This window comes from Melanaphis sacchari, unplaced genomic scaffold (assembly GCF_002803265.2).
Source record: "Melanaphis sacchari strain LSU unplaced genomic scaffold, SCAv2.0 Contig7_pilon_pilon, whole genome shotgun sequence".
Taxonomy (NCBI): domain Eukaryota; kingdom Metazoa; phylum Arthropoda; class Insecta; order Hemiptera; family Aphididae; genus Melanaphis; species Melanaphis sacchari.
In genome coordinates, this window is record NW_020271560.1 from 5,040,268 (window position 1) to 5,066,617 (window position 26,350).

The 26,350-nt window shown below is 26.8% G+C and overlaps 3 protein-coding genes across 3 annotated transcripts; all 3 read left to right on the top strand.

The window, feature by feature from the left end:
* Positions 1-1,111: 1,111 nt before the first annotated feature.
* Positions 1,112-3,013, top strand: LOC112601921. Its single transcript, XM_025349806.1, has 2 exons — positions 1,112-1,179; positions 2,446-3,013. The coding sequence occupies exons 1-2, from the start codon at positions 1,172-1,174 to the stop codon at positions 3,011-3,013; spliced, it is 576 nt and encodes a 191-aa protein (XP_025205591.1). The 5' UTR covers positions 1,112-1,171.
* Positions 3,014-5,445: 2,432 nt separating this feature from the next.
* On the top strand, positions 5,446-20,294 carry LOC112601619. Its single transcript, XM_025349324.1, has 24 exons — positions 5,446-5,643; positions 6,315-6,561; positions 8,926-9,015; positions 9,074-9,203; positions 9,272-9,380; positions 9,444-9,596; positions 9,670-9,897; positions 9,999-10,250; positions 10,333-10,517; positions 10,625-10,853; positions 11,482-11,672; positions 11,951-12,039; positions 14,506-14,577; positions 14,651-14,746; positions 15,510-15,758; positions 16,446-16,535; positions 16,595-16,724; positions 16,808-16,916; positions 16,979-17,131; positions 17,205-17,435; positions 17,546-17,797; positions 17,872-18,056; positions 18,727-18,955; positions 19,999-20,294. The coding sequence occupies exons 2-24, from the start codon at positions 6,319-6,321 to the stop codon at positions 20,201-20,203; spliced, it is 3,900 nt and encodes a 1,299-aa protein (XP_025205109.1). The 5' UTR covers positions 5,446-5,643; positions 6,315-6,318; the 3' UTR covers positions 20,204-20,294.
* A 1,023-nt stretch (positions 20,295-21,317) lies between these two features.
* LOC112601768 (B-cell CLL/lymphoma 7 protein family member A) lies at positions 21,318-24,656 on the top strand. Its single transcript, XM_025349545.1, has 4 exons — positions 21,318-21,650; positions 23,250-23,325; positions 24,014-24,122; positions 24,237-24,656. Exons 1-4 carry the CDS (start codon positions 21,559-21,561, stop codon positions 24,359-24,361), a joined length of 402 nt encoding a protein of 133 aa, XP_025205330.1. The 5' UTR covers positions 21,318-21,558; the 3' UTR covers positions 24,362-24,656.
* The last annotated feature ends 1,694 nt before the right edge of the window (positions 24,657-26,350 follow it).

The window sequence follows — 26,350 nt, forward strand, 5'->3', positions numbered from 1 at the left end:
TTAATTAAGTACTAATTTTGAATTATAAAATTTGATATTTTATGGTATAAATACATATCCTTATAACAATTAATTAAGTACTAATAATAATTTAATAAATGCAATAGTTTCGCAAAAATCATATTAATCTACCTTAAAAATATAAGTAAAATAAATTTTATCAAAAAAAAAAAAGGAAATTCAATATACCTTATTTGTAATACAAGCTGTCAGTCTCTGCTCAGAATCGTTTTTCATATATAAACGATAAATCATTGAAATCAACTTAGAAATAACGACTTACTTTATCTTACATTTATTTTACAGTAATAATGTTTTAAAATTTACAAAATTTAATCAATTGATAATTTAAAATAATCACGTTTTGTATAATTTTATATGGATAACATTATATTAAATATAATAACGAAAAAAAAAATAAAACATAATTTAAGAGTAATATTAGTTCTTATATTAATATACTGTATATAATATTTTATACTTCGTATTAATATTACGACTCAATTTTTTGAGAACTAACCAAACTCAGGCCAAATTTTTGAAAAATGCTATGTCGATACTATGGCGAAAAAAAATTATATTCACATTTCCTAAAAATTATTCCATATTCTTGTTCTTAAGATTTTGTGAGGTATTATTTATTAAGAATTAAAATTAAGTGACATAAGACTGTTAATATATAGTACAATATAATCCTATCCCATACAAATCTTTTAATATTTTTATTAAATTAATAATATTGGAATACGATGAAATACATTTTGGTTTTAACTGTTGACTTTTGTAATAGGCATCAAATTAAATAATAGGGAAAAGTATATGACAATATTTCATTACCTAATTACCATTACTAGCTGTAACAGAATACGATTATGTTAATCGTGTGCAAATTCTTCGTTAATGTGATATAAACGATTGCGTTGAGGACAATTTCTTTTTCGAGTTTCTAAATTTCGTGGGGGTCTTGAAAATTACTGGTGCGGGTATAATGATTTTAAATTGACACCTTTAAGCCCTACCTACATTGCCTATATATAAGCTTACAGCTAATGCTGAAAAGGCACACTACATTTGGCATTCCTTCGAACATTCTCTACACGAACGCGCCTCCACGACAGTCAGAGATTCCTATCGAAGTCGATTATAAGACAAAATTGACGGAACCATCATCATGTTCAAGTGAGTTTTATTTGTTTTAAATAATTACATGATATATAGTATCATCATAACTATAAAATGTATCGACGTTACCTATAATAAAATTTAAATTGAATATTTTTAAGATTTTCTACAAATAAAAAAAAAAACGAAAACTTTTATGATAAATTTTAAATTATAAATCATATTAAGACTCTAATAATATATTTGAATAGTTAAATACTAAAATTGCTTATCACTAGAACGCCGCTTAAAACATCGATCTTGTTCCCTAATCATATTATAATATATTTTTATAATTTTTGAATATTAGCACAAGAAAAAAAACGTGTTAAAAATATTATTATTATAAAACTTTTAAAAACTGAAACACTTATACTTATTGTAAAATATCCGTAAATGTATAACCTTATTTTTTTTTAAATAATTATTTACTTAAAAATAATACAATGTAAATAATTTCAAATTTGAGCATTAGTATACTCTAGTGTGATGAGTTTATTTTTTTTTCGTATGAGCTAGAAACGTATTCTACTCGAAAAATTCGTACACTATCGTCACTATCTATTTCAATCCCACCAACAAAAATATTAAAAATTTATTTAGATAATTTATAGTTAGTCCTCTAGTTTATCGAATTATATATTTCATGATCTTTATATTATTCAGTTATTTAAACGACTACTTACAGTTGTAAATTGAAACTCTTTTTATTCACATATATCAATACTATCCATCTAATATAGGTATGTCAATCAACTAATGATGTTTATAAATAATATTAAATTGATAAAATTTATTAAATTATATGTTGTTCGATACTTATTCAGAAATTATATTTATTTATTTTGTTCATTGTTACATTATTTTAATTTAATTTAATTAAGATGTTAAATATTAAATGTAAAAGACAACAATAACAATATGCTGAAACGTCAGCTGCTTAGAATTTCATCGCTTAATCCGACACGTTTAGTTTAATACATTTACGAAATCAATTATGATTAAAATATAATTTAATTCGACGCAATATATAAGTATCATATAATATGTATTTTAAAATATTTAATATTTCTTGTATTATTAATACAAGAAAATAATTAGAAGATAATAGTTCTACTATTTTACTATATTATATTTTTTTTCACTTCACATCATAATACTCGTGTTTTGTATCCCTTATGCGCCCCGCGATAAAAAAATAAAAAAAAAAAAAAAAAAAAAAAAGAAAAAGAGAGAAAAAATACGAAACGACGAATAATGAAATAATCCATGATGCCCTCGCAGGTGCACGTCCGCGTTTTTGATCGTGGCGTTGGCCGCGTCGGTATCGCTGGCCGTCAGCATACCGACCGAACACCGGCCACAGGAACCGACCGCAGAGCCCAGCAACGTGGTGGTACACAAGAAACACATCAAGCCTGACAAGATCGTGCTCATGTCGGAAGTGTCGTCGTCGCACGACGATGGCGAGGACGATAACGGCGGCAGCGGCCTACTGGAATTGGGGATGTCCGCTCTGCTGGAGGCGGTCAGCACGCCGAAGAAGATCATCGGCGCCGTGGCCGGTTACGTGATCGGCAAACTCAAGTCGTTGAACCTCAAGAAACTCGTCAAGATCGCCCTACTGGCCGCCCTGGTCACCGTGCTCGGGGCCGTGGCCACCGTGGCCGTGGCCGGTCTCGTGTCCATCGTGTCGGCGGTGTGCGCGGTGCTGCCGTACCTGAAATTCGTGTTCGGCGGCCACCACCATCACCACCACAAGGGCGAGTCCACGTCCGAGTCGCAGATCGACCTGGTCAGCGAGTTCATGATGAGCGCGCTCGAAAAGTACGACGACAAGCGCAAGGCGTGAGTCTAGGGCTGCCGCCGCCGCCGAAATCGCCCAGTCGTTGTCGCGGCATTACGGCGGATAACATAATTTTATTTATCGTGCGCCTAAAACACGCCTATACAATATGATGTCGTTAGACTTAGTGTATATTTTATGATTATATTATTATACGCGTCGTGTACCGCGTTGAGCAGTACTTCGGACATCGATAAATTAGACGTTTTAATATTTAACATTTGAGTTCAATCAATAAAAGCATTTTCGTGTTACTGCACTATACGTATGTGTTATGTCGTGTAAACGACGAAAATATTACCCACCCCACCTCGTATTGCACGGTATTGTTACAGTTGTGTTTAAAATAAAGGATGACCATATCATTGAAAAAGAAAAAGCTGCACGAAGGATTTCAGCTGAGTCCTAGTAATACCTCGAAAATCGTTTAAAAGTAAGTAGTCGTGTTTAAACCTACATATAACGATGTAGCGTTAACGGTGGCGCCAACACGCGTGCGGCATACACTCAATGTGAAGTAGGCCAGTTCAAAGACTATTCGATTGTTTGTTTTAATAAACTAAAAATACGCATTTTATTGAATTGATAAAATAGAAAATTTGAACAGGTTATGGATAGCTCTACGTAATATTTTGATATGTAAGGTAAAATAATTTACGCTCTTGGTAACAAGAGTATCAACTAAAAAACGTAATTTTGAGAAAATTCAATTTTAAAATCTAATCTGCTTTTAAATCGTTATTTTTAGAGCTTTAGTTTTTAATACTTTAGTATTATTGTTCCATGCATTATGTTATAATTTAAAGCGTATTATTTTTACATTTTTATATTCACTCAGTCAAATTTTAATAATCAGATGCTGGAAAATAAGGTTATAATAGTTTAGCTAACAATAGTAATCGGAATAACCAAACTGCCACATTTATAAAAAAAAATAAATAGTTTTGTGTCCTTTTTCCATTTTAAATTAAGCACTTTATACGTCACAAAACGAAATGAGACCATTTTTTTATTCTGATTACTATTGCTAAACCGAATAGTAGAAAGAATTAAATATAATACCACAACACACAATGTTATATTTATTACTATCCTTGATGCTAAATAATTAAAATATTACCTAAATCATTTGGATTTTCAAAATTATTTTTAAATCAACAAAAACGCTCTACATAACAATCTACAAATTCCCACTGTTAACGAAATAGCAATTCAACAATTAAAAAAATGGAATTCCATTCTCTATACTCAAATCAGAACCCATTTATTTCCCGTACCTATGTCATTATGTCATCGATCACCATTTTCAAGAGTCCTCCGAGAAGACTTTTAAAGAAATGACCAAAACACGTTCTTATTTAAATAAAAATAATAAAAAAAAAGTTTTCTCCTCAAAACCTATCAAAATAAATTGGAGATGCTATTGCTGAACGATTTCCATCCCTCAAATCATTTAAGTCAACTTTCATGTTGTATCTTATCATTTACATTTATTCATTTACATTCATTTATATTGTATATTATGACGTGTATGAGTAATAATAAAAAAAGTCAACAAAAATAAAACAAACGAAATGAACGAATGAATGAAATGTTTGATAACACATTTATTGTTATTTAAATCAAATTTACTAGCCGAAAATTTATCATAAAAATAAAAGCAAGAATAGATGATGGAAAGAACATAGGTGTTGGGTATTTCGTTTTTGCGTTAAGGCGTTTATAAATGACTTTAATTAGGTATATTATCATTCGATTTGAAATATTAACAATAATAGTACGACTGTACGAGTACCTATAAAACCGAATTTTCTACGCGTGATGACACGAAACTATACAACTATCATTGATAGGAATATTAATTTAGAATACTTAGATTATCTATAACTTGACTACAAGACTAAAACTTTGGTAGAACAAAGAAAAAGGACACATTTTCCGAGGGTAAAAATAGACAGAAAAGAACGTATGGAAATGATGGTCAAATACCTACAAAAAATATACTTGTATCACAACAAAATCATTATTTATTATTTAAATACCTATCTAACGTTGTCAAGATTTGAACATTAAATGTCTAAAAAACAAAACTCAAAACCGTGTTTTGAATTTTTGATTTTTAGATTTATATTTATGTATTATCAACGTTTGCGTGATAGAGTTATATAAATATTTAATGCGAATGAAACGCACCAACCATACGCGCGATTGCGAGAATTTCATCCACTGCTTGTGGCCAGCCTGTAAACGGCTGTTACATTTATGACGTAATAATCAACTTATTATCGGTCGTGATACCGCAGGCGAACGCGATGGTTAGGTTATATTATCAGTAATATCAGTAGCAGAATTGAGAATTATTGCATGTTTGAACATTTTACTTCCTCCCACTACGTTTCTACCAGTCGACACGTCTTCCCGTCTACCATTCGCCCCTCCCTAACTTCACTCTGTTTTGTGGTTATTGCCAGCAACGCGACGGCCGACGACGACAGTTCGGAAAATCGCATTATCTATCAAATATCAATTGTTAGATTTTTTGGATTGCAATTATTGTCCGATCTATTTCGATCACCAAATGTCATCGTGGATGATAGTTTTCGCCGGAAACGAGATAGCTTGACGTGAACAAACGGGTATGGTGAACACAATGTTATTATTTTTTCGTATAGTTATAATTTAGTGGTGCTCGCCATGCGGTTTGTCGACTACGATTACCCGGTGACCGGTGTACTTGTACATACGTAGTATTATTATAGCATGGCCTTATGCCAACGACTTTTAATATGGAACAAATTTAACTGGAATTTTGTAACTTAAATATAAGCAATCTGGTAAAAGATAATTAAAGTAATTAAACGTGCTATATAGTTTTCCTAATAAATTTATGTGGATTTAATTGTACTTGTTATTAGAATATAGTATAGGTAAGCAGTTTTTTCAACAATAAAATAAGGTAAATAAACCACACTTTGAAAAATAACAATGCACAACTATTTTTTACAAAAAAAAGTGATATGGTATTTGTGTAATTTTACGCAAGTATAAGAAATAGAGACATATTGCAACAATCGTTTTTAAACGGTATATTGTCAATATAATGCCTTCTTCCAATTTTATCTTAATTTTCTTTTGTGGAGTGACTTAAGAATATATCCAAAAACCATTAATAAATTTAATTTGCATTAAATATGTTGTATAATATTATTTCGTATATTTATTCATTCTGGATAAATTTACGCCATATTTCATACATTGTATCAAAACATTATTTTTATATTTTAAGTTCTATAATTTGGTTTTGCAGGATAATGTCATCATATCGTACTACTAAGAGTGGTACACACAACTTAAGGCCACCGAGCACAAGTACACCTTCAATATTGAAAAAACGTAACACATTATTAAATAATGTACCAAAACAAAAAGTAAAAATCAACCTTGTTGACAATTTGAAAGCATTGCTTATTAGTTTTGATCAAAACAATGATAAAGAAAAACTTAAATACAATAATCTTATATGTGACATCAGAGATGCTGGTATTGAAATAAAGGTTAGTATTTCTTTTATATTATTTAAAAGAAGTTATGGTTTGGTAATTCTATTAATTCTAATTATTACAATTAATATACTATCAAACATTAAGAAAATCATAAAACTTGAAATTTCAACCAGACTCCTTGAAGTTTGATAATATTGACAATTTTTTAATCTAGTTCTTTTAAAGAGAACTTTGGTTTTTAAAATACAAAATATAAATAAATTATTATTAAGAACTGTTATTCATACAATCATTCATAATGTCAAAATTAGGTAATATGATAACACATCTAACCTAATTTTAACCTAACTAGTTAAGGATTTAATTAAATAATGGCCTGCTTTACGGTTTAAATTTTAAGAATAAAGCAAAATTATAAATTATTTTATATAGTAATAAAAATGTTAATGGCAAGTTGTACACTGTACATTAAAATCATCAGTAGGTTTAAGTTTTTTAATAAATAAGAAGTAATTTTGCAATTTCTTATTAGAATTACAATCTTTTAGACAACATAATCACTATTTAATATATTAAACAAAACTTTTGATAGAGTCCACATTCATTAACGAGTCAACAAATAAATGTGTATTGATGGTGTACAAACTAATAAACAATACATTATATTACATCAGTATTAATATTATCTTTTGTAATCGTAATTCTTGAAATTCATAAATCATAATATGGTATTTTCCAAACTGTAAATTAATGTAGTATAAAGTTTAAGGCAGTAGGTTGGCTATATTTAGAAAGTGATTATTACTTTCATTATCATATGTTCTTCTGATGTCCATTATCAAATATTGTTATTTTAACTAATATTTACAATTAGAATTTATTCAAAATAAAACTGATAACCAAGTAAGTAAAAGAATTAAGAAAACAATTTTAAATTATGAGACATTACTATGTAGTAGCCCAAAACCAGTACAAATAAGTGTCTCAATAAACTTTGTTCTGAACATAAGTTTTTAAAACAATAAAATCTGTGAAATCCTATCTTACTTAACTTTTTATTTTTTGATTAATTTATCCATAGAAGCTACCTATATGAATTAAATTCTTAATAGTTCAAATCTGCATTTATTTAAAATTGATTAAATGACAAAGTACCTCCATTCAGAGTCCTCTTCATTCTTTAATCGTGTTATTTGTTTTTAAATCAATTAAACTTATTGTTCAGTTTGTAACATAAAAAAAAAAAAACCTGCATTAACCTGATTTCAAACTTTTAACTCGGTTTAATATTTATTCCATGTGAAATCAAGATTTTAAATTTTCAATTAGTACTTATAGCTTATTTAATCAACTATTAAATAATAAACTACATCTATGTCTTTCATTCTAATGTACCAATCACTCTAAAACTTCACTTTATAGCTTCTAGTTTCTTTTATAAGCTTTTGATAATACTAAGTACTTCAATTGATGAATAACAGTTAAAATAAATTTTAGTAATTATCAATCAGAACCTAATAATAATTGACTTCATCAAGAGGTATTATAATTCAAATTATTTAATAAACATTTAAAATAATCTATTAAATTTTTTAATGTATAAATTGATTAAATTTCATTCAATAACAATCAATAATATTGTTTTATTTTAATTTTATCTGAAGTCTAATTTATATATTATAACTTAAGTATATAATGAAACAAACAAAATATTAGAAAACTATAATATGAACCCACACAATTCTTTTGAGTATATAACCATCTCATACATACATAATCATGTTCGGAAGTTTTCGTAATCAAAAACTGGTTAACAACCTAACTTGTAATATTTTTATCTGATTCATCTAAGATGAATCTATTACAGATTACACCCATGCCCAAGACTTTGTCCCAAATGAATAGTAGCTGCCTGATGCATATGAACTTGGTCAAGTATAATGGGGGTAAAGAAAACAACAGGTCAAGATTATACAACATTAACAATTACCTAAGAGTGGCTTTTTGGTGCATAAACAGGTGAGAATTAAAAGGTAAAGCTGGTATGCACAATCATTGAGAGAAATTTTAAGCTCTACCAGAATTGAAGGAAAATAAACATATTTGGGTTGTATAATCCATTCAAAAATGATGATTTTAATTAAAGAGCTTAACCTCTCATAGTGCAAATGAAAAATAACTGTTCTCAATTTATATTTGTTCATAAATCAAAACTAAAGATAATTTCTTACTACTCAAAACACTGTTAGTGATAGAAAAAAAGTATTAGTAGTGAAAAACAATCTACAATAATAAATATAATAATGTAATAACCCAAATCTCTTATGAAACTAAATCTATTTAATTATGTTAAAATTGTCTAGTTAGAAATTCATAATTTTCATTTAATAGAATATACATTTAAATATTTTACAGGATACAGAACTAGTTGCACTATTAAAAGATGCAAGAAATTGTGTGAATATTTTGAATGAAAATCTTACACTTTTTGTTAAAGTTATATTGGTAAGAATATTTGTTTATTATATTTTATATTAAACCATTAATTCTGCGTTTTTATTAGATTTTAAAATGGATGAACAGAAGTGATGAAGTAGTCAGTGAATACCGTGGATTTCTTCTTGATGTTTGTACTGCGCACAACTATCATACAAAATTTGCAATAGAACAACTTGTAACATGTTTTTCTCATGGTAAGTATGAGACGTTAGGTTTAAAAAAAATATGTATTAAATATTATATTCTTCAATTATTTTTATAGTGGACAGTACTGTTTTTGATCGTGTCAATGGTATGCCCAGCGAAGAAGAAGAAAGAGGATTTAAAAATGTTCACATGACTCTTGAAGCGCTTTTAAAAGTCATTCCATTGTAAGAAATATATTTAAATTATTTATATATGTTTTTATTTTTAATATGATATATTTTCTTTAGAGCAAAGGATTTATTAATGACAGCTCTCAAAAAAAAATTTCCTTACAAAAAAAGCAGTGTGGAATCCCATTTACATTATATACACAATTTATTATTTATAACTGAGTATGAAAAATCTTTAAGAAAACAAATTCTTAGTCTTATTGTTAGCAAGTAAGTTATTATAGCATTAATTAAAAAAATGGATGTATAAAAATGCATATAAATATAATATAATCCTGTTTAGGCTAGTAGAAATTGATGTTCACATACCCAGAGAAGAATTAGATAGACTTGGATCAAATGTAAATGTTGAAATCGAAGATATTTTCCCTATGGATGTCGATGGAGAATATATGCAGGTAGATCCTGATAAATTGGAAGCAGAAAGTTTTTCACATATACTAGATGTTTGCCTAAGAAGACTATTCATGTATATGAATACTACTTGTCATGATTCTAATGGTGATTTATTGTAAGTATGATTTTATTAATTTACATTATTGAATTATTATAATAATATTCAAATCTATTCTTCATAAATTAATTAACTATGTATCTTATATATTTTTTTAGGTGGAATGATACTAAATCATTATACCACGACTTGTTGTCAGTATTTGAAAATGAAATTCTTCCAACATATAACAGTAGTCATATTCAATATATAATTTACTATTTTATTAGTTTTAAAACAACACTAGCAGAAAATTTTAGCAATTGGCTGTGGAAAAAATGTTGTGATGTTTCGGCATCATCAACTATACGACAAGCTACAGCTGGTTATTTAGCTAGTTTTCTTTGTAGAGCACCATTTGTATTAAATAGGTAATGTAATTTAATTACTTTAACTTTTTACTAGAAATAGTTATAATTAATTTATATATATTATTTTTTATTTTTATTTTAGTGTTTTGAAGAATATTCTTTTTGAAATGTCTACATGGTGTAATAATTATATAAATAGAGTAGATAAATCAGTTAAAGTAGTAAATGAAGATTTGTTAAGATGGCATGCAGTATTTTATTCAATGTGTCAATCATTGTTCTACATTATTTCTTTTAGACATCACGATCTGATGGATAGTAAACGAAGTAATTAATTACACAATATTTTTAAATTGCTTTAATATTTAGTTTTATTTTTAATATATGTATTACTGCTATTTATTATATATTAAATTATATTTTTCTTGTTTCAGATCTAAAATTTATGGAAAATTTAAATCTATCTAAAATAGTTACATGTAGATTAAGCCCATTACGTTTATGTTGTTCGACAGTAGTCAATCGTTTTGCACATATTACTAAAACTTATCAGTTAACTTATTGTTATGTGGTCATGGATGGGCATATAAGAATTACAGACCAATCAATCAAAGATGAATGGTTGTATTCTTTTTTTCCGTTCAATTTGTATGTTCTTCCAAGGTGAGTGTAAATATTATTAAATTATAGCGCTTTATTAAGTATTTTTATTTAACTATACAACTAAATAAGATGATAGACTGTGATTAAATAGAACTTCACTATCTATAATTTAACTATTTTTTATTTAACATGATTAATTGCTTAGTTTGTCAAGTTGATCAATAATGTTTGAATGAGAAAAACGAAATATTTTCAAATGTATGGTTAAGTTATTCAAAACTAGTTATTTTTTAACTGGATAGTATATAAAGATGTATTTTAAAATAAATATTATAATACTATTGTTTTTGGGATTCTAATAATCATTTTAATTTCATGAAATTTTTTTTTCAAAAATTATTATAGTATGTTCACAACAAATGTCCCTTGATATTAACACACTAAATGGCAATTTTTTGTTATGGATACACAAAATACGAAACTGCTACTAATCCTAATCTAAAATGAACATTTTATTTATTTTCCGACCCCTGGTTTGGCTAACACCACCTGGCACATCAGTATCAAGGGACTTTTGTTATGAAAAGCACTTTAAGAAATAGTAAAAATGTCACTATGATTTGAAACATATGAGTAGTCATATCTCTTTTATACTTGTAAAATGTTATGTTATTGTTATCATTTTTAGATCGAAAGATTTTATAATGTCTGATCTATATAGACATTTTGATGATGATATAAATAAACATACTAATGACGATGAAGAAGATAAAGAATCATCTTTGCATATTGATACCATGGATATTAGTCCAAGTATGTTATCTACAAGTTCACCAGCAAAAACTGATTGGCTCGGACAACTTGTGAATCAACAACGATAAACTACAATGGTTATACTGTGATTGTTATTATTTTTGTCTTTAAATAAATTATTTTCACTTAAATAGCTTTTTAATTCTTATTCCGTTTCCATTAATTGCCTTTTAAAAATAATAATTTTTTTAATTAACTTTTGAAGGTATAAAATAAAATAAATTATAAAATTGATTTGTTTTTATTATGTGTAAATTAATGTATAGTACAAAATAAATATTTTTAAATTACACTTAGAAGTTACCGAGTTTGTTGCTCTTGCTATCTTGCTTACTTATTTACAGACCGTATGTTAGCGATGTGTGCTAGTCACGGACCTTACAAGACCCATCAAATGAAAATTCCACTTATGGATGCAGAACCATACCTTGTTGTAACACTTTCCTTGGGCCAATCTCTGACCCGTTAATTTGCTGTTACTGTTAGAATATGGCTCGCTGACCAACCCCCCGCTATCAAAGTAAGGGCTACAAACCTGACAAGCTATCAAAAGCATTGCCTACACACTCGCTGTAAGATCTCAGAAACGTGTGGGAACACTTAGCAGGTCACCTGGAAAACCACAGTGGACAAGGGAGCAACTGTACTTGTCCTTTACCGTCGCTTCCCTATGGTTTTGCTAGATATTTTTAAGCTACAGTTATAAGTAACATACATATTAGCTATGTTTAAGTTATACACTTATGAGATAAAATTCGTAAAAAATGTATTAAAGTATAATATCAATATTTTAAAGAATTTGAGTAAATAAGTATTAAAATAAGCTGTATTAGATTAATTAAACAGAAAAATCATTTGTGTATTAGTACTTGTTTAGGTTATTTTATTGAAAATCAAACAGATTTTTACCATCTACCTATCTACCATTTTAATAAGTGTTATTCAATTTATATATTTTGGAATTTTTAAATATATTTAAGGACTACATTTTCGTTTTTGTACTTATACAACTTTCATACCTTTTAAAGAGTATCATGTGCACTGTAGAAACTGGCGATACTAACTTCTTATTTTTAAAAAAGTTAACATATTTTTTGAGTTTGTTAACTTGAAGAACTAAAATTATCATTGATTAAAATCCATCCTGATTTGCCCAGGATTACCGGTTTAGTTGAAAGCGTCTTGATACCTGGATACAGTATTTCGGGATAACCAATTTCCTGTTAGTAAACTTCAATAACTTATACTTTGCGAACTTACCAAATAGTGAAAAACTCGCACGTATCGTGATTCGTGATATAAAATTAATAGCTCAAAAGACAAAAATAGTTAAAAATTTGAAATATTTTGAAAATGTTATCATAAATATAAAATGATAATATAAATTATAAACATTTGATGAAAGTTATAAGTATCTACATTCAGCGGTTCTTAGTTTTTGATTTATATTAAAAAATAAAATCAATTTTGTCGGACATTGAATTTATGTGAAAATGTCTGGTTTTTCTTCATTTATTCAATTGCTTTTCTTTAAGACAACTAATATAAATCATAAAAAAGACGTAAATAGTTTCTTTTATTAAATGTTCATATTTTAAATACAAACAGAACATTTTTTTTTTTATGAATTTCCAACTATAAAATAATTTATAATTTTCAAGGTTTTGATAAATTTTGACAAAATCCTAAATTGAAATGCTAATGAAAAAGTATTAAGACTATAAATTTTCTTTATTTTTTAACTAGGACCTTTGCATTAAATTTTTAAGAATTGTTACCAATTCATAAAAATTTTTATTGATATTTATAAAACAAAAAAAAATTATATAATGTAAAAATAATGTATACTAGTGCTTTCAAAGCATAGAGTAACTGGAAATTACTAATTTATTACTCTGTTTCAAAGCTTCATTGATTTTGAAATTTTCCCGGGATCACGATGACCTATGATTTGAAGTTAGCATCAAAATGTGTAACTGTAATATAGTTTGTAACCTCAAACGTTTATCAAACATTCAAAAGATAAAGCTAAAGCGCACATGAGTTTTGCACAAGACTTGTCCATTCGATTTACCACATGCTCACATTAATACGTTACTCTGTAGTGTTACCTGAAAATATAATTCAAATAATTATCATCCATACCATTTGAATATTTTTCGACTTATTCAGACGTCACGATTAAAAAGACGCGTAATATAATATTAATATTTTTTTTTATCTATCTTAGTCCGTTCCCGATAACCCCATTGGAGAAGACAGTATCTGGAATCTCGATTACTGATAACCGAAAAATGTGATTTGTAAATACGTAAAATAATTTTTTACAGGCATGGGAATACGTTTCATGTTTCATTTTATTAGTTATAACTTATAAATAATATAAATATTATACAATCATGAACCAATTACTTACAAATTAATATTTTTACTTATTCGGAAGTTGGCGATCGCTAATCGTCATCAGTAAACATAAAATTAATGTTACTATTTATTATTGCGCGTTTCAAATTTTCTATCGATTGAGCAAAACCTAGTGACCAGAGTTCCCTTTTGGAATTCTGGTAAGATTCATATTTTACACGAATAACTGTTTTGGGCACATAATTTCCATTGGATTTGATACTTACCAAAAAATAAATACAATTTATTATATGCTAATACGATCTGTAAGTATAAACATTTACCTTACAGTTTTTATTTTATTATTTAGAACCTCTGTTATTAGAATATTGCTGCCAGTTTTAGTTAATAAAACACTGCTATAATTTTATTTGAATGAATAAGCACCAGTCATGAAAGTACCGTGTAATAATTGACACTTATTGTAGTTTGTAATAAAATATAAACTACTAAAAAAGTGTTCTAGTATTGACCTCACTAACATTTCACTAATTAGATTCCAAAGATTGAACTTATAAACTTTACTTTGACATACATGGCATTAACCAGTTCATCTATAACAGTTAAGGTATTTTAAAGTAATCACAATTACCACTGCATATAAAAATATCAAAGTATGTTTTAGACATTAATTTTTATAGTTTTTAAAGTTATGCATTCAATCTGATAATTCTATTTTACAAAAATGCCACCAACTGATATCAACTTGGATGACTTCGCTCTATCTTAAACAAAGTGTGAGTCCCTTAGATTAAATCATTTTACATACAGTAAATCCTTGATTAACCGTGCCCACTCTTCCAAAAATTTAAAAATAAGTATGGACTGTAGATATATATGTAGTTATAATTGAACATTTTTGACATTTTTTATGATAATAATATGAAGATAAGCAATATTGTACATTGATTATTATATTTATTGAATCACCTTCAGTTTGCTTTTGCCCTTTGCTATCGCCGAACATAACATGCGGTATAACATATTAATCTTCTAATAATGAGTGCTAAACGAAAATGTGACGTTCTTTCTCTAGAAAAAAAAGTGTTGATTATTAACCTGTCTGAAGTAAGAAAAATTATTTCAAACCAAAAAAAAACAAAGACTGATAACTTCATATATTAAGCCCTAATAACTTGTTGTATACAATATTATAGATGTATGTATAACATTATTATATGTATACATCTTCTTATGTATATTTCTAATTACAATTGAATTAAAATTTTTAAAATTTCATTATTATAAAAAGTCTTGATTAACCGTGATTTTCATTTATCCCTGTGTCCCTCTCCCCATCATTATCCCGGATAATCGAGGTTCTAGTGTATATGTAATGATTATAATGTGTTATAGTCTACCCCAGCATTTCCCAAAGTGTGTTTAGTGGGACAATATCCAAAAAAAAATTTAGTTTATTGTGTTTTCAATTATGTAGACACTTATTAATCGCAATAAAATAAAATTTTATTTCTAATTTTAATCTTTATTTAATTTTAGTTCCAGATGTCGTCGTTCTGCCATCCAAAAAGTGCCAATTACAACTTGAATAATTCTATAAGCTCACCCTCTATTTTAAAAAAATGTGGAAAGCAAACATTAAATAATGTACCTGGTCGAAGAGTGTGTTTTGATTTATTCAATAACTTGAAATTATTGCTCATCAACTATGACAGCAATAATAAAGATGATCTAATAGAGTATAACAATCTAATTTGTGATATTAGAGACTTGGCTACCGAAATAAATGTAAGTTGAATAAATAATATAAAAAAATATGATATAAAAGAAGTATATATATTATATAAAATTGATTTTTTTTTAATTTATGGAAAAGTTATATTTTATATACTTTTCCATCTATTATGTAGAACAGGGATGGCCAAAATTTTTTTAGCTATTATCTACTAAAAATAAACTTCACCTTAGAGCAGAGGTTCTCAAAGTGTAAATGCGAAAACTTTATAATGAGGGAGCAAGAAAATTTTAAAAATCAACATTGCATTGGTAGGACAGAAAAAAATTTGTGAAATGTCTATAATAATAATAAAATTGGCCGATTAATTAATACCTTTTATAAAAAATACATTTTATTATAAAATAAATTTGTAATATTAATATCAACATTAACCTATATTTTTTGTTTGTTTTTAACTTTTTGTTACTTTAAACATGACTATTAAAATTATTTTTATGATTTTAATAGGATCGATTTTAACAATAAAAAATTTTTATTATTTAGTTACCATACCACCATGATTAATTTTCATGTACTAGCCTATAAATAAATTCTAACGCAATCAAATTTTAAATCGTTTGCGATCGATTGTTTGGTCATCCCTGATGTAGAGTATTATCATATTAATTTAATAAAACAATAAAAACACTTCATAGTGAACCCAATAAAAACCATGTTTAAAATGTAATAATTTATAGGATAATGAACTTATCAAGTTATTGAAAGATGCCAGAAATTGTGTGAATATTCTAAATGAAAATCTTACACTTTTTGTAAAAGTTATTTTGGTAAGATTTTTAAATTATATATATTAAAGAAAACTATCAATCATGTACATTTTTTTTAGATTTTAAAGTGGATGAATAGAAGTGATGAAGTAGTTAAAGAATATCGATTATTTTTACTCAATGTTTGTACTGCGTACAGCTATCATACACAATTCGCAATAGAACAACTTGTGGCGTGTTTTTCTCATGGTAATACCAAAACTGAAATAAAATTTAGATAATATAATCTTCATATATAAAAAAAATATAATATAATATAATCATTCATATAGTGGACAGTGCTGCTTGTGATCGTGTCAATGGTATGCCATCTCAAGAAGAAGAAAGAGGATTTTTAAATGTCCATGTAACTCTTGAAGCTCTTTTGAAAGCCATTCCATTGTAAGAAATAAACACATCTTTAATACTTAGTATTCATTATTAATTTTAAATATTTACTTTAGAGCAAAAGATTTATTAATATCGGCACTTAAAAAAAAGTTTCCATATAAGACAAACAGTACTTATTCCCACCTTCATTACATACACAATTTACTCTGCATTGTTGAGTATGAACCATCCTTAAGAAAAAATATTTTGAGCCTCATTATCAACAAGTAAGTTAAGCATATAAAAAATTGAATTTTTTGTAAATCATGAAATTTTGTGTAATCTCTATTATTTTTGCAGATTAGTAGAAATTGATGTTCACATATCCAAAGACGAACTAGACAGATTAGAATCAAATATTAATATTGATGTTGAAGATATATTTCCAATGGATGTAGATGATGGAGCGTGCATTAAAGTTGGTCCTGAGAAAGTCGAAGAAGAACATTTTTCAGATACATTGGATATTTGTCTTAAAAGAATATTCAATTATATGAAAACTATTTGCCATACTCCTAATGGTAGTTTATTGTAAGTATAATATTTAAATCTACTAAAAAATAATTTGTTTCAACTAGGCACTTAACAGTTTTAATATTGTTCAATTTAAAAATAATTATTTACATTTATATTCTTTTCAGATGGGATACTACTAAATCGTTATATCATGATTTGTTATCAATATTTGAAAATGAAATTTTACCAACATATAACAGTAGTCATATTCAATATGTAATTTATTATTTTCTTAGTTTTAAAACTTCTTTAGCAGAAAATTTTAGTAATTGGTTATTGAAAAAATGTTGTGATGTATCATCTCCATCTACTTTGCGACAGGCAGCAGCTGGTTATTTGGCTAGTTTTCTATGCAGAGCACCATTTATTACAAATAAGTAAAGAATTGTGATTATAATTAATATTTTTAATAATAATATTTATAACTAAAATTGGTGTATATAATTTTTAGTGTGCTGAAGAATACACTTTATGAAATCTCCACATGGTGTAATAAATATATAAATAATGTAGATAAATCTGTTAAAGTAGTAGATGAAGAATTATTAAGATGGCATGCAGTATTTTATTCAATGTGTCAAGCATTATTCTATATAATTTCTTTTAGACATCAAGATCTAATGGATAATAAACGAAGTAAGTTTTAATTTTATCCAAAACTGAAGCATAATTCTATAATTCTTAAGTATTTCCAAACAAGTTTATTTCTAGAAATGTTTACGGGTTTAGGTCCTTCATTAATGTTTTTCCAAATGGTATTGCAAACTGGAGAATAAATTGCATTAGCATACTTTCCCCTCTGTTTCATTGTTTATTTTTAAATCAAACATTACAATACTATACAATGCAGTATTGGACCAACATACACAAGTTTATATAATTTCTTAAAACAGGTTAATCCAACATGCTGTTCCATGCAACGGTTTTATTTTATGTGAATTTATCTAATATCTAATTCCATTGTCCATGAACTGGATCTATCAAAATTTTCAATCTTTTTGTGACGTTAAATTAAGGTATCACTTGACCTCTATTTGAAAAATTCTATGGTCTTGCCCTTCTTTATTAGTTTAACAGGAAAGTCTTCTTATCTCAGACTACGTAATTCAGGGAGATCCATAATCACTGAGGAATGACCATAAATAAACAAAAATTCCTAATTACTAGTTCAAATTTTATACTTAACATTTTTCAGGATTATAAGATTATTTAAAATTGCTGCTACTATGAGTAAAATGAATACCAATATTTGTGTACTGATATAGTGATAGAGATTAATTAGTAACTATGATATTATTCATTTCAGATCTTAAATTTATGGAAAATTTAAATTTGTCCAATATAGTGACATGCAGATTAAGTCCATTGCGTCTATGTTGTTCAAAAGTAGTTGATCGTTTTGCACATATTACAAAAATGTATCAATTAACTTATTGCTATGTGGTAATGGATGGTCATATTAGAGTCACTGATCAGTCAATCAAGGATGAATGGTTATACTCTTACTTTCCATTTGATCCATATGTTCTTCCTCGGTGAGTATAATCCTTTATTTACTAAAAAAAAGTAAATTATACTATTTTATGTATTAATTAACACTTTGTGTATATACCTGACCATAGTCTGGATTATAGTAGACACCTGACCATGGTCAGACTGATGTAGACACACGACCATAATATAATAGTTTATAATTATTTGTAGTAGTAACTAGTAAGGTAAACACTTAACTGCAAAAAAAAATTATTGCTATTCTACATTACAATTTACAGTTTATTCCGTAGTTCAGAAAATGACTTATTTTTTTGTAATTTTATTTTAAGACATAAAAAAATTAAATATTTAAGGTTGGTCAATTATTCTAATCGTACTCTGACTTTCAAAATAAGTTTGAAATTTTTAAAAAAAACCATTATTTTCATCATTTTTCTATGAGCAATTGTCGCACATTAAATGTAGCACATCGAAAATACTTAAAGAAATTGGAATTTATTCTTGAGTAATGCGGTATTCAAATTTACTTGTTATTAAGATAGTAGACGGCAGTTAAATGTTTACCTTGCTAGTTAATATTACTAATAAGTAACAACTATAAATTATTATATTATAGTCGTGCGTCTACGACCATGGTCGGGTGTCTTCTATCAATCCAACTATGGTTGGGTGTCTACTATAATCCTAACTATGGTTGGGTGTATACACAACGAATTAAAATATTTTTATTTTTATTAAAAATTGCTTAATTCATTAAATCTTAGGTAAAATTATACACAAATTTATGTTACATTTACTTAATATTAATGCTCCTTATCTGTTATTTAAATTCAATTTTACAGCCTAATCTTAAAACTTTCAAGCATTAGTTGTTTTCAATTTTTTTCACAAGTTAGATCATTATTCCATTAGAAATAAATCATACCTAATCTAATTCTGTAATTCTATTATAAGGTATTATACAGTCAATGTTTCAATTAATCTATAAATTATTTTAATTATATATTTTGTTACAAATTGTCACATAATTATACTAAAGTATTTCACATAAATAATCAGTAGTTATTGTTAATATTATTTTTAGATCGAAGAATATGATAATACCAGATTTATATAGAGATGTCGATAGTATAAAAAGTTATAAAAGAGAAAGATGTATCGACAAAATTCCTTCATCACTTCCAGAAAACATGGATATCAGTCCTAGTATGGTATTATCTCCTTCACCTGCAAAAACGGATTGGTTAGGACAGTTTGCTTATGGAAGTAACACACAAATATTGTTTTGATGATGTATTCTATTGTTCAAAAGAATGATTTATTTTATTATTATCTTATTAATATAACATAACGTGTAAAATATATTATTTTTATTTTTTATTTATGTGTTAAAAGTACATAGTGAGTTATTAATAATTTAGTTTTTTAACTAATAAAACTTAATACAAATGTTTGTGTTTCTTTGTGTAGTAATTTTTCTATATTTATTACATACTTATAGCTAAAATGCTTTGATTCAAACTATTCAAATTAGGTAAACAATGACATAGAATCTGTTTCAAGATACTACATTGAATAAATTTCTGTGTTTTGCATACTTCTAGTTAGCTTAATTTACATTAAAATTTAGAATGCATAATTCTAGGTCAAAATATTTAATTTAAAAAATTTAAAACAATCATTTTTACGTTTTTAGTTACAATAATATATCTATGATAATAATACAGAGTTGATATTTTAAATTGTCATTATTGTCTTTAGATTACAATATTTTATTAAATTTGGCAATGTCATTTAGAAAATTGGGATTATTCATACTACCATCATTATATTTCTCAAAGAGATACTTAAATTATTTTATTTATTAATTACTATTTTTGATCAGTGGTGATCCAATAGTAATAGTACACCATAGTTCACACTATGCTGTTTTTGTCTCTTCAGTTGCATTTTCAAAATAAATATCCAAAATTTGGATGTTTGTAATTAACCTAAATTTATATTTCATCTGTTCTGTGACGAAATGAGTCGTATTCAATTTTTCGATGGTAATAAATAATTTTACTATGTATAAAAATTGATCGCCTATCCAAAAAAATTATTTTGGTTTGAAGATGTTGACCAAATAGCTGATGCAAATACTCAGATGTGGTTGAAGCGGAGAAGTTCCCCGTTCGAAAAATAAATACATTTTCAAATTAGTGTGAGTTCCTGAGACCAGATTATGTTGTTATTTTTACGATTAACTATGAATTAATTCTTGTTAAAAATGTTAACATACCCATGGCAACTGCTAACGAGCAACGACGCAATATTGCGCCAACTGTTTGTTTACGCGACCAGATGGCGCCCAACTCACGCCGACTGATACGTCATGATAACAGTTTTTAATTTTTTTATCGATTATTTCCTGGTTGTTTACAGATACACAGACTACTAAGTCCGCGTTATCCGGCACCGGGACACTGTACCTGGCGTTGCAACGAGTCGCCGTTTATCGGAGACCATCTTCTCATCCTAGCGTTCTATCAACCGATCAGGGAAGTGCGTCCGCTGCCGGCAATCAATCACTGTAAGCCTTCTCGTCCGGTGTTTTGGGTAGGACGCCTCCTTACCTGCACCAGCGCCGTTGGTCATTTGTATTATGATGTCTCGGTCAGTGCGAGCAGAGACTAGAAGCAGAGCCAAAGATGACATTAAAAGGGTCATGCAAGTCGTGGACAAGGTCCGCCGATGGTGAGTGACGACAATATGTAGAATATTTAGTGTATAAACAAGTTAACTTTATTTTTAAATGCTATCTACCAAAAGGGGGTGTTCAGCGTTCAAATTTTTCCCTCATGTGTAAAGTTATTCTACCGTCATCCACTGTCAGTGTTTACTGAATGTAGCTCATCTGTCCAACATATTATTGTCACCTCTGATGCTACTAGTTTTGCACAGTTTATATTGTACACAATGGTTCATCCATAATCGACTTTGATTCAACATGCTTCAGTTGTTGTATAGAATACTTTGTATTTTTTCTAAAAGCCATTCTCCTGATGTTTGACTATTCTGGTTTTAACGTGCTATTTACACTTGACTACTAGGAGGTCATGATTTATCACTGTAATAGATAGTCGACAAAGAAAAATTTAATATTTATTGAAAATTTAGTATTTTTACTATCCATTAATGATATTACCTACTTTAATTATAATTACTCATTATTAAATGTTCATATGTACTTATATACTGTACTAATTATGTATTTTAAATAATATAATTTAACTGTCAGATTATATTTACTTATTAACTACATTCCTGTTTGAGTCTTTCTTTTTTTTTGCAGAAATTATTTAACAGTTAAATCAAAAATGTATTCTATAATTTTAAACAAGTTCAATTCAAACTTTTTTTACCATTTACCATCATATAAAATGGTTAATTATCTGATTTATTTAATTAGGTAGGTATCTACTTATATTTATAGTAACGTTAAACTACCTAAAAATTTAATTATTTCTCTAACTTATGAGTTATGAACAATAAATATGATTTGTACTTAAAAAATTCTTGTTCATTTGTATATGACTCATATGAGATTAAACTTAATAACCTTATGTTTTTCTATTTTCTATTATAAGCAAAATACGTTTTTACTGATGAAAGTTTTATTAAAACTTAAATTGTTCTGATAAACAGATAGTTATATAACCTATTATTGTTGATCATGATATTGGTTATCATAGGCGTGGTACAATAGAAGACAATTTTTCTTCTTTGCTGTTATTTTGCATTTCTAGAGTATTCAATTTTAGTATTATTTTTTTATAAAATTATTATGTCATGAAACATGAGTGTTTTCAGGTTTAACAAACAAAATATATTTCCAATGTTTTAAATTTCTTAGTACCCATAATAAGTGTTCTTCTCAGAAAAGAAGATTTTCAAACCTTGTAATTTTTAAGTTAAAATTATATAGTATATTTTTTAATTATATACTATTCTAATTCTAATTTTGCCTTGATTAAATAAATAAATAAGAACATTTTTTTAAATAAATGTTATTGTAAATGTATTCTTTTATATTACCAAATTAATAAAGAATATATTTCATCCAATGTCCCCTCGCCTAACCATTGGTTGTTAAATTTTTGGTGTTATTAATTATAGTATAATAAAATGTGTATAAGTAAATTACACTCTCGTTACCAAATTAAAATTAGGGTAAGTAGGAATAAAAATTTCTGATTTCCAAGCTTATATATAATTTTCAATTTAAACTATTTCAACATAAAAATCCAGATAGATTTAAAGTCAATATTTGCATATTTTAATTGACTGTTTCAGGGAAAAGAAATGGGTAACGATTGGAGAGACTACCATGAAAATTTACAAATGGGTACCCATAATATCCAATGAACAAGTAAGTCTTACTAAAATTGCTCTTTTCATATTTTAAAATTAATTGTGTCAAGTATTGTATTATTTTATGTTGGTATTTTCCCATATAACAAATTATTTAGTATAAATTAAATTAATTAATTAAAGTAGGTATAGTTTTATAATATTTAAGTCCAACCATTAACACAAATAACTCAGATAGGTTCTACATTTTCACTATCAGATTTTTCAATTATTTGTGTCATACAGGGCTTGCAAACGTTATAATGTTATATTTGACAAAAAAACGATTGAAATTTGTAAACGTAATTATTACGGAAAACAATAACATAAATAAATAACACAAAACGTTATATATATAGTATATTATTATAAAAAAAAAAATTAATTTCAATTATTTAATTAATAAATTATAAATTATAATAAAAAATTTAGTTCTGAATAACGATTAACTCAAAAATTGAATAACGTTTTAATTCTGAATAACTATAAACACAAAATTAGTATAATGTTTTAATTGTAAATAACATATAACAACATTTTATTTTCAAATGCAAGCCCTGGTTTAATATATCTTGTGAGTAGCAAATAGTTTTACTGGGGAGAGGATTTTGCTGAAAACTTCATTAAAAATTCAAGTGTCAATCAAACAAACATTCAATGCCCTACAGTTAACATGATTTTTTAATTTCATATAATTTATTTTTCAGAAGAAAAAGTCTAAAGAACATTCTCACTCGAATAAAGAAAACATGCTGGGCAAAAGACCAATTGAAGCTACTCATTCAAACTTCACTATTGCTGACGACTCAAATACATGTAAGAACTCATGAAATGCACAATAGTTAATAATATAATCATTAATCACTAAATTCTTATTGTTACAGAGTTAAATTATAAACCAACTAATTTCTTTTTACATTATTATTGTAGCATTTTCTGTCAGCGATTCTCATTCTCAAGAACCAACCGAATTTGCCACCCAGTTGGGTTTTTCGGAAGATTCCAATTCACAAAACAGTGAACCACCACCGGCTAAACAAATAAAAACTGAATAAGTTTTCCTCCCTGATGCTTTAACCTTTAAAAAAATTTGAATTTTTTTGTTTGTGTTTTGTAACAATTTTTTTTTGTTTAAAAACACATTAACTACCTCTATATGTTGTTTTTTTTTTTTTTAATTGTTCTGAAAGTTTGTATTGTAATTACTATTGATTGTACTGTAACTGTGTGTTGCTCTGCCGCCTTCTTCCTTAAATTCTTCTCCTTCCAACGACAAACATTCATTCCTCAGTGTTCAATTTTTTTGTATTAGTATCATACAATGTGCATTTGTGTATATATTACCTTTAAGTCGCTATTTTTTATTTCATTTTTTTAAACTTAATTTATTCATGTTTTGTCTATCAAAATTAAATTCAATGGTGTAAACAAATATAATTGACTTTGCATATTATGCCATTGACTAAATGAAAATTTGTTTTTTGATTTTATTTTAGCTTATCGTTTTTTGGATTCTGAAACAGACTTAAATCTTATCATTGTTATACATTATTATTAACATGCATAATAACATATTTTTAAAGATTTCAAACTTGATGTTTTGTTTTGAAAATGTGAAATGTTAAACATTAAAGTCCTAATGTTACTCCATGATCTAGATTTAGGTAGGAATTATAAAATACATAACTACTACCCTCTAGTTCTTTTCGTTTTCAAATGCTATTATGTTATATATTGTCAACACTTAATTAATCAATTTGACAAATGTTTAATTTTTATTGTTATTCTTGCTTGGAACTAAATCTCTAAAAAAAAATTGTGTTAATGATTTGTATAAAATCTTTAAATATGCAAGATCATAAACTTGATAAAATATGCATTATATTTTTAACTAGAGTTTTATGTACCTATTATAAAACTTCATAATAATCTGTAACTTTTATCAACCATTTAACATTAGAAAAATATTCAAGTACTTCAATACTTGCATTCCTCAATGTAATGAGCATGAGTATAAATAAAACACAAATTACATTACAATGTTTGGTAATTATTAATTTTAGTAATAATACATTTTATTAAATAAATAAACAAACTTAAATATTAACTTTATGTCAATCAAAAGATAGTTGGAGAAAATACAATAAGTTTTACATTAAAATCATTAAATATAGTTGATGACATAAATAACCACTACTCAAATTTAATAGGTATAACCAAATTGTCTATTTTCTAGGTAATTTACTTACAATCCTGACAGATAAAAAAAATAATTTAATATACTAATAAGTAAATTGCTGAAAAGATTCTATCCTTGCTTTGTTTTATAAAAATTATTACATAAGCACAACTTTTTTGTAAGCATTTAATGTAATTTTTACTAAATTCATTAAAATCATGAATGTTAGCAAAATAATTTTATGGTTAAAAATGTATTTAATTTTTGTTGTAATTCTAAAATATTATTCATGGGTAGAATACTAAACTGATGGCATACATAATATTTTATAGGTATTCACAAATCACAATGAAATTTTTATTACATTTAGATTCATTTAAAACGATATTGGCCATTTGTATCATGGACCTATCGGCTATCAAACCGTTTATGGTAAATCAATATAACTTAAAAATCTACAATAATACATGATATAATTGTATAAGTATTAACAATCATGATAATTAAATAGTAAAATATATTGCTACAATAACAATATAAATACCTTCATCATAAAATATAATTGGTATAGCATAGAACAAACTTAGAATTTTTCATGTTATGCAACGATTCTTCACTAAACTCAAATCCAACATGTTTACGTTACAGTGACTTATTCAATGACAATATACACTTAACAATCTTAAGTCTTAAAAACATATTGGCTATTATGCAGCAAACCAACTTAAGATGTACTACAGACTACAGTAGGTACCTACCTACTTTATTCTTTTTGAATTTGAACTTGATTTTGTAATTAAGAATATTTATATTTTAAAATGTAAATATTAGAAAAAAATAATTATAAATTATAAAGAAATGGTTT

Coding starts and splice junctions, on each gene's coding strand:
- LOC112601619 (XM_025349324.1), top strand. CDS start 6,319: ATGTCATCATATCGTACTACTAAGAGTGGTACACACAACTTAAGGCCA. Junction 10,854..11,481: donor AATTTGTATGTTCTTCCAAG/GTGAGTGTAAAT, acceptor TATCATTTTTAG/ATCGAAAGATTTTATAATGT. Junction 12,040..14,505: donor ATGCAGAACCATACCTTGTT/GTAACACTTTCC, acceptor TTCACTAATTAG/ATTCCAAAGATTGAACTTAT.
- LOC112601768 (XM_025349545.1), top strand. CDS start 21,559: ATGATGTCTCGGTCAGTGCGAGCAGAGACTAGAAGCAGAGCCAAAGAT. Junction 21,651..23,249: donor GTGGACAAGGTCCGCCGATG/GTGAGTGACGAC, acceptor TGACTGTTTCAG/GGAAAAGAAATGGGTAACGA. Junction 24,123..24,236: donor TGCTGACGACTCAAATACAT/GTAAGAACTCAT, acceptor TTATTATTGTAG/CATTTTCTGTCAGCGATTCT.